Source organism: Kockovaella imperatae (genome assembly GCF_002102565.1).
Source record: "Kockovaella imperatae strain NRRL Y-17943 chromosome Unknown BD324scaffold_1, whole genome shotgun sequence".
Taxonomy (NCBI): domain Eukaryota; kingdom Fungi; phylum Basidiomycota; class Tremellomycetes; order Tremellales; family Cuniculitremaceae; genus Kockovaella; species Kockovaella imperatae.
In genome coordinates this window covers 738,228-749,742 of record NW_019028941.1, presented here as the reverse complement: position 1 = coordinate 749,742, position 11,515 = coordinate 738,228, and the positions used below count along the sequence as shown (strand labels likewise).

The 11,515-nt window shown below is 52.3% G+C and overlaps 6 protein-coding genes across 6 annotated transcripts; 2 read left to right on the top strand and 4 right to left on the bottom strand.

The window, feature by feature from the left end:
• Positions 1-42: 42 nt before the first annotated feature.
• BD324DRAFT_612059 (hypothetical protein) lies at positions 43-1,815 on the top strand. Its single transcript, XM_022014341.1, has 3 exons — positions 43-371; positions 417-1,076; positions 1,119-1,815. The coding sequence occupies exons 1-3, from the start codon at positions 144-146 to the stop codon at positions 1,782-1,784; spliced, it is 1,554 nt and encodes a 517-aa protein (XP_021874448.1). The 5' UTR covers positions 43-143; the 3' UTR covers positions 1,785-1,815.
• On the bottom strand, positions 1,816-2,683 carry BD324DRAFT_612056 (oligosaccharide biosynthesis protein Alg14 like-domain-containing protein). The gene is made up of 2 exons (XM_022014340.1): positions 2,446-2,683; positions 1,816-2,399 (listed from the first exon to the last, which is right to left on the bottom strand). The coding sequence occupies exons 1-2, from the start codon at positions 2,645-2,647 to the stop codon at positions 1,852-1,854; spliced, it is 750 nt and encodes a 249-aa protein (XP_021874447.1). The 5' UTR covers positions 2,648-2,683; the 3' UTR covers positions 1,816-1,851.
• Positions 2,684-2,730: 47 nt separating this feature from the next.
• BD324DRAFT_612053 (hypothetical protein) lies at positions 2,731-4,325 on the top strand. Its single transcript, XM_022014339.1, has 3 exons — positions 2,731-2,895; positions 2,982-3,250; positions 3,289-4,325. Exons 1-3 carry the CDS (start codon positions 2,823-2,825, stop codon positions 4,243-4,245), a joined length of 1,299 nt encoding a protein of 432 aa, XP_021874446.1. The 5' UTR covers positions 2,731-2,822; the 3' UTR covers positions 4,246-4,325.
• Positions 4,324-6,068, bottom strand: BD324DRAFT_19891 (thaumatin family-domain-containing protein). The gene is made up of 7 exons (XM_022012159.1): positions 5,615-6,068; positions 5,542-5,573; positions 5,250-5,501; positions 5,124-5,209; positions 5,059-5,069; positions 4,459-5,020; positions 4,324-4,422 (listed from the first exon to the last, which is right to left on the bottom strand). The coding sequence occupies exons 1-7, from the start codon at positions 5,923-5,925 to the stop codon at positions 4,402-4,404; spliced, it is 1,275 nt and encodes a 424-aa protein (XP_021874445.1). The 5' UTR covers positions 5,926-6,068; the 3' UTR covers positions 4,324-4,401.
• A 1-nt stretch (position 6,069) lies between these two features.
• On the bottom strand, positions 6,070-8,992 carry BD324DRAFT_19906 (P-loop containing nucleoside triphosphate hydrolase protein). The gene is made up of 14 exons (XM_022012162.1): positions 8,758-8,992; positions 8,635-8,712; positions 8,509-8,590; positions 8,276-8,465; positions 8,210-8,235; positions 8,084-8,160; positions 7,977-8,045; positions 7,746-7,938; positions 7,640-7,706; positions 7,535-7,590; positions 7,295-7,496; positions 6,930-7,255; positions 6,803-6,895; positions 6,070-6,765 (listed from the first exon to the last, which is right to left on the bottom strand). The coding sequence occupies exons 2-14, from the start codon at positions 8,686-8,688 to the stop codon at positions 6,461-6,463; spliced, it is 1,740 nt and encodes a 579-aa protein (XP_021874444.1). The 5' UTR covers positions 8,689-8,712; positions 8,758-8,992; the 3' UTR covers positions 6,070-6,460.
• Positions 8,993-9,450: 458 nt separating this feature from the next.
• Positions 9,451-11,453, bottom strand: BD324DRAFT_612042 (hypothetical protein). The gene is made up of 10 exons (XM_022014338.1): positions 11,367-11,453; positions 11,301-11,319; positions 10,823-11,247; positions 10,700-10,770; positions 10,500-10,661; positions 10,160-10,460; positions 9,911-9,996; positions 9,706-9,853; positions 9,602-9,654; positions 9,451-9,552 (listed from the first exon to the last, which is right to left on the bottom strand). The coding sequence occupies exons 1-10, from the start codon at positions 11,388-11,390 to the stop codon at positions 9,510-9,512; spliced, it is 1,332 nt and encodes a 443-aa protein (XP_021874443.1). The 5' UTR covers positions 11,391-11,453; the 3' UTR covers positions 9,451-9,509.
• Between the last annotated feature and the right edge of the window lie 62 nt (positions 11,454-11,515).

Genomic DNA, 11,515 nt, shown 5'->3' with positions numbered 1-11,515 from the left:
ATATATTGCTTCTTCGATTCCCGACTGCCCAAATACCGTTCAATTGTTTACATCAATACTATGATTTTAACCCAGTCTCAAACATCAATGTTGAAGGGCCATGGCCGCCATCGGGCTCACTGAAATTACTCGCAGCTCCCAGGATGGATCTGCCGCCATTAGGCAGTTCGTCCTTTGTCCCACTGCTGCTCGCAGGCATAGCAGACCAACCGTCATTGCAAGGCTGGAAACCGGATCCCACCTTGTTCTCCACAATCCTCATATCGTTGATTGTGAATCGAGGAGCGCTGATAGTGGATGTCGACACGAATGAGGATGATAGTCTATCAAAGAGAAAGCAGATTGCCCACGTCGCTTCCCATGTCGCAGCGGTGAGTTCGAACGTCAAATTGTCCAAATCCGCTGACTCGCCTCAGATCACCAATGGCATCTTCGGTCGGTCTACCCATCATGCTCATTTGAATGCAGACACCACGCCTTCATCTCTCCCATATCACTTCTTGACGACCTCGCCCGAGAGTCGGACGAGCGTCTCCGTCTCTCATTCTCATCAAGGATCGAGCGAGACTCGACCCGTAGCCACCCGAATGGCATCGTCGTCATTTATGCGAGCAGCAACAACCACCACGAATCGTCGCTATGTTTCCGCCGCTTCACAACAATTCGGTCCGGTCTCACCATCGCGTACACCAGGATTCTCGTCTCGTCTCTCATGGACAATCTCACACCCGCCAACACCGCGATCGATTTCAACTCCAGGTATAACACCCGTGATCACGCCTTCCGTTACATCGAAAATTTCGACTCTACTCCCATCTTTACCAAAGACGGAGTCGCCGGATGAGCTGAAGGTCACCGAGCTGGGCGCGAATTTGCCATACCTCCCCCAGGTCCTCATCCTTACTGGCTTGGAGCACACGGACACACCGGTCTGGATAAAGTTGATGCAGCTTCTGATCAAGCGCAAAGTCATGATCGAGTCGGAGGATGGTGTTGATCTCAATCTAGATTTGCCGTCCGATTTCCTGCTTCTCTGGATAAGGGATAATCATAGAGATGACTACCCTAGCTACTTGGTGAGCTGCCGTCTTACTGATACCTGAGCTCAGACTTGCCAGATGGACCGATTCACATCATGGACGAGTACGACCTCGGACATACCCCTCCCTCCGGAAATCCCTCGTTCCCCTCTCATTCCCTCTGAATACATCTCCGACCTCACCGCGCTCTTACCTTATACTCACATCCACCCGTCTCTGCAGATCCACATCTCCAATTTGCTCTGTGCAGTCTCAGCTCACCCTCGATTGAGATCCACAATCACTGGTCGAATGTTGCGCTACTTTTCCGACTTTGTCCGGGCTCATCGGCTGCTCGCCTCACCTTTTGATCTGCCGGCAAATTGGCGAGCCAAGCTGCATCGTCAGCCGGGCCAGGAAGAGGCCGCAACACGACCTGCGAGCCGTGGCTTTGGATTGGGAGGAGGGGAAAATGGTGTAGATACTTGGGCAGAGAAGGCAGGTCAAGAACCTCACATTCGAGATCTTCGTCGGGTGAAAGAAGACGAGACCGACGGAGAGCCATGGTATGCTACGACTGCCAACGTTGGGGGTGTCTGGCAGTTGTGCCTTCGGCATCGCGTCAAGGCTAGAGGCGAAATCGACGAGATCATGTGGGTCGTTAAACGAAGTGCGGCAGAGGAAGAGACAAGGCTCAAGGGCAGGAGAAAGGTCCCCCAAAGGATCGCCGAAAAGATCCTCGACGAGCTGATCGTATCTGTATGAGAGTGTACATCCCGTCTACCATCTAATATTGTATCAAGTTGTACTACGCCAATATAATTGTCAATCTTCACACCAGCCAGCCCCGATGTCTGACTCTCCCCGATAAGCCTGCTGCACCTTTGCCAGCGGCATCAGGCCACTGAACGACGAACGTGTCAACCCATGGCCGAAGCAATTTGCCCGATAACGATAGACTATTCACTCGAGCGAATGACTCCACATAGATGATCCGAGATGCTGAGAGACCTAGGAAGCGACGAATATACGTGACCAAGACGAGCACCACGCATGTTCCCGGACCGTTTACCAAAAGCAGATCGACCCAAGGCTCTTCGGGCCTTTGAAGCAATGGTAAGAGGAATGTGTGCCACAATGCTACGAGGATAGTCTTGAACGTCGACATGGCGGTTGATAATAGCGGTTGACCGACTCGTCTTGCACGAGGTAGTGACAATATTGTATAGTCACTGGTCTGCGTCTCCGGTTGAGTTCCTTCCACATTTGCGATTGCAACCAAGCTCAACTGATCACCGTGGCAGACTACGTATCGCCTGGGCTTATACCGCTCAAGATCCAGAGAGGATAAAAGGATTTTCATCTCTCCAGTGTGACCGCCTGGAAGACTGGTCAGAACATATGGCTAGCCGTGGGCCAGCCTCACCCGACCCCAGGAAAACACCCAAGGAACAAGTCTCATCCTTCTGCCGTTTTGTCGGTTTCTGCGAGCGTACAGCTGGACAGATCCATACCAGTCTCGAGACGAGCAGGAGAAGCGCCAAGAGCAGAACCAAAACGACGAGTGGGACCACCATAGGTCCGGCTATGACATGGTTGGTTGAAGAAAGACATGAAAGCACCTGCATTTTCGGACATTGGACCTCCACCTGTTGTAGTCGGTTGCTAAGGAATGAATGCATTGTGGATTTGGGCATTTGATTTCACTCACTCATCGCCTAGTTCCAATCTTTCAGCTTTGCAAGGGGCAGGGTAGTCTTCGCAGACTCGTGCAGGCGAGCCGAACCGCTGCATCGTTACAAGATGGCCGTAGTGTTCCGGAGCACATCTGACCTGCTCTACCTGCCAGACCATGGCTTCGTCGAGGAGGATGGGGGTGAGTCCGGCCGGCACGACTCGCTTAACAAGCGCTTTCGCCATCATTTCTTTCGTCAGTGTCGCGCATACTGATAGTCCTGACAGCTATCAAAATCCTCCTTCAGATCAACCGCCAGATCCGCCGCCTGGATGTCTCTCACAACCTCCTCGGCAACGAGGGGATTTCAGTCCTGATTCAAGGTCTGAACTCATGTCGACACCGATTCTCTTCGACAGATTATGGGCTATGGGGTCTGAGAGACATCAATCTCGGAAGTAACTCCATATCTGATGAGTCGTTCTCCGCTCTCATGAGCTATGCGAAGAAGGATGTGTTTATGCGGAGAGTGACGGTTCAGGGGAATGACATAGAGGTGAGAGTCTCCACAGGTCCCATTGTTGATTGAGCTAGCTCAGGAACCACCTCGATTCTGTTCTCAACTCTCTCAATTCTTCACACATCGAGGACTTGTCACTGACGAACAATCCCTCCTTACTCTCCTCGTCAATTCGTAAACTCTTCAACACCATAACCACACCGTACCTCTCTCAGCTCTACCTCTCAGTATGCAACCTCGGTCCGAACATTATCCCACCTCTCGTCTCCTATCTCGGCTCGCCGAGAAGCCGGAACCTAGAGCTTCTCGAACTGAACGGTAACAAGCTCGGCGTGGAAGGCGTCCGAGCCATCGTGGACGTTGTCGAATCATTCAACTTTACTATCAAAGAGGTCTCGCTTCTGGCGAATGACGTCTTGTCTCGTTCGAACGACGATGTCGAGGAGACTTCTCGGCCTTCTGATGCAGAGAAAAGAGCGGAGAATGATGCTCTGGCATACGAATGCCATCGACGATTACCTCCGCTTCTGGCTCGTAATCGAGCATTGACACAACGCATCCGTCGAGCAGCCATCCGAGTTATCGCTCCTGCCAGGATCCTTCTAACAGCGCGACCACTGAACGACGTGGAAATGGCTAGACAAGTCATCGACAGTATAGGGACCCGACCACCTGCCTTTAGAATCCTGGACCTGCCGCGCGAAGTACTCTACCTGATTGTCCGACACTGTTCACGCGATGCGTCCGCGTTTTCCGAAGCTCAATTCACTCGGATGCGGAAAGAAGCTGAGAGCAGGGATAATGTGAAGAGGAATGGGACAATCATGCGGGAGAGGTTGCTCAAGGCAGAATCGGATCAGATTGGACGGGCCGTTTGGCAAGTGCGGGAAGAGTGGTTAAAGAAGGGAAAATGGGACAAGTGGGAGCTGGACAAGCCGGTCCAAGTGCCCGCCCATACGGAGACGGTGGAATCGCATTCGGGGAAATCTTCAGACTTGTCACCGGGTACACAAAGTCTGCAGCTCAGCTAAGGTTCCGTATGCGCGTAACGACCTAACGAGATGACGATCTATGTATATGTAGCTTTATATCAATCGAATAGATCATCTCACTGTATATTTTGCATGAACGGCCATCGCATATTGTCAGACTCGTGGATATCTCCGTACCTCTCTGAATTGTATGTTTCAGTGGACCCTGGTCATCCGCTAACAGGTCAGCCTGGCGACGCCGGTCACACTCACGTTGCTTCTCTTTTGAGCCCTCTTTTGAGGCGCGAGCCACTGACCACCTCTTACCGCTTCATCCTCGTTGGGATGCAGCAACAAGTTTACAGCAGCCGGGGCAGATGCCTTACAGCCGGCGGTCTTGATGGCAGTCGATGTCTTTGTTTCCCAAACCACCACGACCTGGTCTGCGCTTGATGCGAGAGAAAGTCTAGCACCAGATACTACCGCCGGTGCACTCGAGGTCACTGCTGCTGCTGCATTCGGCGAGGTGGCCGCAGAAACGGGAGGTGGCGAAGGCCTGATTTCGATAGCTGCTGCTCCATCTAAGCCAGTCGCTACAGTCGCTACGACCTGAAGTGTCCCTTGGGCAATGGTAGTGCTGGGGCTGGGAGGTACAGAGAAAGTTTGAGGACCTGAGGTAGCTTGCGAGGTGCATTTCGCGGTGGCGTCAAGGTATTCCGTGCCGGCGAATCTCGATCCAACGTAGTCTCTCCCATCGGGACAAAACTCGATCGTATAGTCTGAAAGACTGCCTGGAGAAGAAGGGCAGGTCCAGAGGGCGCTCTCGGATTTCTCACTAGTCAGCGTCAGCATGATCGGAGGATCTGGCCTCACTCGTAGGCATACTAATAAGAGGACGATCAGCAGGGCCCAGGAGTCGTAATCGTAGTCGAACTCACAGCATAACTCATGTTGCAATTATCCTTGAACAAGCTATAATAGTCGACACCACAGATTCCACACATGATAGGATCGTTGTAAGATCCTGGCAAGTTCAGAATGTGCTCTATCGACGCTTGACTCACCAGTACAGCAAGCTCTGTTTCCATAGGTCTCCGCGCCGAATCCTGCATTACACGCTGCAAGGCATCCTAGATTGACACCGTTACTATCCAGTCCGGTTCGAAGTAAGGGTGGACAGAGCGGGTTAATATTACCCATACAGGTAGGTTGAGGACAGTCAGATTTGGAGAGAATGATATTGAGTGGCACGTTGAACCCATCAACTAGAGAGATGTCATAGTTGTCTTCACCCGCCGTGGCGAGTGTGAACTCGGCTGCGGGCGTCAACTATCTTCATGCCGACCTCTGGCTCACCTAGAGTAGACGGAGGTGTGTTTGTATTCATACTGGTTTCCTATCAGGCTTTCATCGACTCACATTCCCTCACCAAGTCATGTCCCCTCCTTCACCTGAACCGCACTGTCCAGTCAGACACTGGAAGTTACCATCTTGAACGACGCATCCTGTTCTTGCCCAGATTCGTCCAGCCGTCCAATTGTCGGCGACCTCAAATGTCTCTTCGGATCCAGGTACTGCCTCCCATCCCGTCACATGATCGGGAGCGGTTCCACCACCCGTGTGCATCCCGGGCCATACTGTGGTTTTACACGAGTTCTTCACGGTGATCTTCCGGCTGAAAACCACCTGTGATGCCATAAGCAGGCTCGTGAACTGGAACGCAATCTCAAGGAACAGCATGTTGATAGGTTCGTTGGAAAATGAGTCGACTGTGCTTCAAGCAAAGCCGGAAATGGTCTAACCTTGTGATTCTGAAATGCTTCGTATGCGCCAAGGGCGTCCGTCAAAAAATGAGCGTGTGGGTCGAGTCAGTTGATATATGTACAACGCCAGGACGTCCTGCTAGCCTTGGGCTAGATCATGAAGTAAGTAAGGGTATAAACTCATCAGTATTTCGCGGCGACGCGCTGTTGGTGATGAATATGATAGCAACCATCAGAATCGGCGCATCAAAGTGTGCTCATTCGTGCCCATCTTGCTCATACTGTCCAGTCAGTTTATGATACGTGTATCAGAGAGACCAAAGGTTGCGTGGTATCGGAAAGGGATGAAACAAAAAGGAGAAAAAGTGTCTGAAGAATATGGATGCCTGCAAAGGACCATCAGCTAGGCTCGGCATCGAGTGTGTGGCCAGGCTCGTGAAAAGACTTGTATGTATTTGATGCAATTGAGGTTGGTCCCAGTGCAGATTGGGATATGGTCTCCAAATACTTGTCTATGCTGTAAGATTTACGGTGCTCTTCTCGAGGGCAAGTTGCGCTTCCATGAGCGATCTGAAGCGACTGTTTTGCGATCGCGACTTGTGGGGATCAGCGTCTGCGTTTCTGGAACTGCCCACCAAAATATCGTAAGGTCCTTGCTCTGATACTACGCCATTCTCCAAGACGATGACCTTCTCTGCACTCGCAACTGTAGATAATCGATGAGCAGCCATGATGACAGTGATGTTTTGCTCCTTAATGATGGACTCGACAGCCTTGTTGACAGCCTTTTCGGAGGTTGAGTCAAGAGCGGATGTGGCTGGTACCGTCAGGTCCAAGACGGGCTATGAACTCACCTTCGTCTAGGATCAGTATCGAAGGTTGACGGACGAGTGCCCTAGCGATGCTGATTCGTTGTCGTTGCCCTCCTGAGAGACTCGACTTGCCGACTGACGTCAGCGACAATGACAGATTTATGCTCACTTTGGGTATCGAAGCCCTGCGGCAGATCCCAGATAAAGTCACAATTTGCGGCCCGAGCAGCTCGCTCAACGTCCCTTCGGCTGGCTCCTGGCGTTCCGTACGCTATGTTGTCATGCACAGTCCCTGCGAACAGGATGGGATCCTGGAAAACCACTCCTAGTCGATCTCGCCATGACTCAGGAGTCAGATCCCGGATGTCTGACATGGTAAGCAGCCATCGCCAACCGGCCTCACCAGTCCCGTCAAAGGTGATTCGCCCTTCATTGGGGTCGTAGAATCGGCACAAGAGTTGCTGGATGGAGGATTTACCGCTACCACTGGAGCCGCTGCGCGTTCAGTAACGAGCATCCTCGAGCTGAACTCACACCAGCGCCACACTAGTGCCCGGTTCGATGGACAGGTCGACGCCCTTCAAAACTTCCACCTCTTTCCGGCTGGGATACGTGAATCGGACATTCTCGAAGCGAATCCGACCGTTTCGCGTCGGGGCAAGCGATACACCCTTGTCCAGCGGGATGGCAGAAGTTCGGTCCAAGAGCCAGAACACTCGTGAACTTGCACCGACACCTGGAGCGGTCAGCAGAGGGTTTGAGAATCCTTCTCACCTCTCATCAATCCCGTGAAGAAGCCTGTCAGGCCAGAAACGGAGCCTCCCACGTACCTGCTCGGTGTTTAGCTCATTGCTGAGGGGCGAGCTAGGAAAGTCTCACGCGCTGTACATCAACAGAGATGTCAAATCTCCCACAGTAATTTCTCCGCGAGATACCAATGTGCCCCCTATAGAGGATTAATGCGACGACTCGATCGGATTCTCACCGTAGCCCAAAAGACACAGTAGCGCAAGATTGCCCGTGAACCCGCTCATTCCCCAAAACACGCCAGTCATATATGCTTCCTTCCGAGCAAGGTTGAAGATCGCGTCGACCTTGTTGGCGAATAGCTTGGCTTCCACGGCTTGTGTGTTATATGCAGCGACCGTTTTGAAGGCGTTCAGTTTCTCCTCAGCAGTCTGCAGGCGTCAGTGTTGTCAGGGGCCCTTCTGCTAACCCTTGACATGTCTCCCACCGCTTCTTGCGTGAAGTTTGTCAATTTTCTTACATATCTGCCGTAAAACACCTGGCCCTATGAGCATAGTTCTCACCACCAAGACTTACGGCAAAAAGAGATACTGGCGGCACCACACATAACATAACAAAGGTGAGTTTGGCTGAGATCCAGAACATCATGCTGACTATGGGAACGGATCAGCGATATCCACGCTTCAAGCGAATCGGTTTCACCCCCAACAGTGGCTGATACCAACGCCCTGTAGATTGTTCAGCACCACATGGGGTAATTGGCCTCACCTCAGACCATCGGAAAGATTCGAGGTAACCGAGTCACCCATCATGCTCGTATCGACGCTCAATCGACTGACGATGTCTCCGGCAGATCGGTCAGCGAAGTCAGGCTCCTGGCGTAACGTTGCCCAATACGCTTGATTTCTGACTCGAGCGACGATTCTCAGTCCGCAAAGCCGCATGATGATGGCGCGACCTGAGATGTCAGCAACAACTTGGAGGGGCATGAGCTGGCTCACCAGCATTACACGTCGCCCCTATAGTGAATAGAACGGCCAAAAGACCTGCCGCAAATGGGAACGAGAGGCCAAGGAATGCTGACTGTGGCTACATAAACTTTTGATGTTGAAGCTTGTAAAGCTCACCGAGTTGCCGGAGAAAAAGTCGATCAGCTTGCCGACTGTAAATGGAACGGACATGCTAACAGCACTTGAGACGAGAAGCTGGTCCTCGTCAGCGAATGCTATAAGGAGGTGGATTCCACCCACGAGCCCAACAGCGATCGACAGCTGCTTACTCTCTGGTCTGGCCAGTTCGACAAGCTTGCGCACCGATGAAGAGCTCGCTTCCGTGGTCTTGTTGGTGCTGGGGTCATCTACAGGAGATAATGAGATGGCTGAAGATGCTTTGGAGAGGAGTGTTCGCGTGCGAGTGTAGAGTGAGGGTCGGCTCTGGGAAGATGAGGTTGGCTCTGTGACTTGAGTTGGGGCTTTGACGTCGTCGTCCGAAGGTCGTGTGGAATTCCATCTGCGAGACCAGCGTGTTGCAACAGCTGTAGGGTGATCTCCAGAGGTTAGAACTTGCCGTCGAGGCACTGACTCATTTGAGCATGAATATGCGTTTCATGACTTAGAAACTCACATTGTGTCACGGATGAGAGATACCGCCTCTGACTGATGACCTCGGACCACGAAAGACTCGGCGCCCTGGTCCCGCATACCGGAGGTCTTAACAACCAGGCCGAACTCAGCCCGACCTGTCGGATAGCGCTCATGGCGAGTGGATGACGTGCTCAGAAACACTGTTCAATGGAGTCTCATGCTCATGGCCATGGTTTCGGCTCGTGACACAAGAGCTTTGTCGTCAACGCTTCTGAACAAGTTCGACCAAGTGATCAACATGGTCGTGTTCGTCATTTCCGGACGTCTTTCGATCGAAAAATGGGAATAACGTAACTATTGTGGCGGCAAAGCTCGACTGCATGCAACATCTATTCTGCCCTACCGGATGCCCTCATAACTCAGTTCACAGAGACAAGCTTGACGTCGAACTTGAGTGTGGAGCTAGAGAGGGTCAGTGGGCTTGTTCTAGACAAGACCGAAGCCAGCTCACTTTTTCGGAATTCCAGGCAACTTTTGAGAACCATAGGCCATGGCAGGGGGAATCTACAAAAACAGGTCAACCCCACTATCACCGGTCATCATTGCCTCACGCACCGTCAATCTGCGTTCCCCTCCGACGGCCATGCCTTTGAGGCCCTCTTCCCATCCCTTGATGACCTCGTTTCTTCCCAGTACGAACGTGAACGGCTTCCCAGCAGTGTTGGAATCGAATTGCTTGCCGTTCTCAAGTTTGCCGATGTATCTGAGGCGATTCCGACGTCAATGTCGCATTCAATGTGTCTGCCGACAATCTACATACCTCATGCCCAGGCGCTTGCCGGCCTTGGCCACTGGCCCGTCACCGTTCTTGATGTCCTCAATGATCAGTCCAGATGGCAAAGTTCTCTGTAAGTGGGGTGTCAGTGTACTGAGGCGGACGGTAAAGGAAACGGGGATGCATGGTACGAGGACTGATGTCTACGATGAAGCTCAATGGCGACATGAGACTTTCGTGGCTTCTTCTGCCATACAGAGGGACCAACACATTTTCCGCAGTCTATTTCCTCACCTTCTTGTTGGCATTTCCATTGGCAGTTGGCGCGGCCGCCGCTGGCGTGGGAGCGGCAGCAGTGGCACCTTCAAGCTTGGCCTTTTTTGCGAGCTTCTTCTTCTGAGCTTTAGAAAGTCCCTCGGTGGAAGCGGCAGGAGTGGTTGTAGCAGCCTTGGGGGCGGGGGACTCGATCTCCTCAGCCTTGCGCTTCTTCGTCTCGGTGGCTTCAACAGCCTTGGCCTTCGGTTTCTCCTCCTTGGCGGCGGCCACCTTCTTGCTAGGCTTCTCGACGACCTTCTCCACGATCTCCTCGATGGTGCTGCATGATCAGGGACTATCTCTGATTCGCAGGACTCACGCTTCTGGCTCGTCTTCCATGTCCTCGTCCTCGGAACCATAAAGCTCGTCGAAGTCATCGGGTCCGTCGTAGAGCTCATCCGAGTCATATTCAGAGTCGATCTCTGAATCCGACAGGTCGGGTTCTGGCTGGATGACATAATTGCCCATGAGGTGGACAGAGCTGCGCATGTCAGGATTAGACGCAAAGATCGAACTCACTTCTCTCCGGTCACCTCGAAAACAACAACGTCACCCTCGCAGAAAGTGAGGTTGAGAGTGGCTTGCTCGACCTGGATGGGAGTGAGCTAGACTCTCGCTTGCCGAACAAAAAAAAAAGCTCACTCTTCCGGCCAACAAGGAGCAGAGCACGTTGGTCTGCTCGAGTCCCTCCTCAGAATCAGAGTAGTCGGAATCCATCTCGCTGTCCTCGGAAAGCTCTCCGTCCACCTCATCGTCCTCTTCCTCCTCGTTATCCTCCTCTTCGTCATCTTCCTCCTCTTCGTCCTCAGCAGCAGCCCCATTGGCCTTGCCCTTCTTGGGAGTGAGCTTGAATCCCTCCACCTCGTCTAGCTCGAATTCATCTTCGGATTCCTCCTCGTCCTCGTCCTCATCCTCGTCAGATTCCGAGTCATCGTTGAAGAGGCTAGCGGGGATAGGCTGGTGAGTGACTTTGACGATCGATCGCCCAGTCTCGCTTCGAAGCTCTTCACCGAGAGCAGCGTTGGTAAGAACAAAGTCCCGTTGAACAAAGAGAGGTGTTCGCTCGCCTGTGGGAAGATGGGTCAGTCAACTTTCCTCGAGAAGATAACGCCGGACATACCGGGCAAGAGGGTAAGACTCTGGCAGCGTTGTGAGCAGGACTCCTGATATGCTGTCGACAACTCACCCAAAGACTTCTCTTGACAGCCATGATGCTGATGGTATGTATATAAACTGTATAGGGTGGAGCTAGCAAGATGTTGGCAGAACAACGTTCAAAGAAAATCAAAAAAAAAAATATTATCATCTTCTTTCATTTTTCCAGCGCGTAGAGCA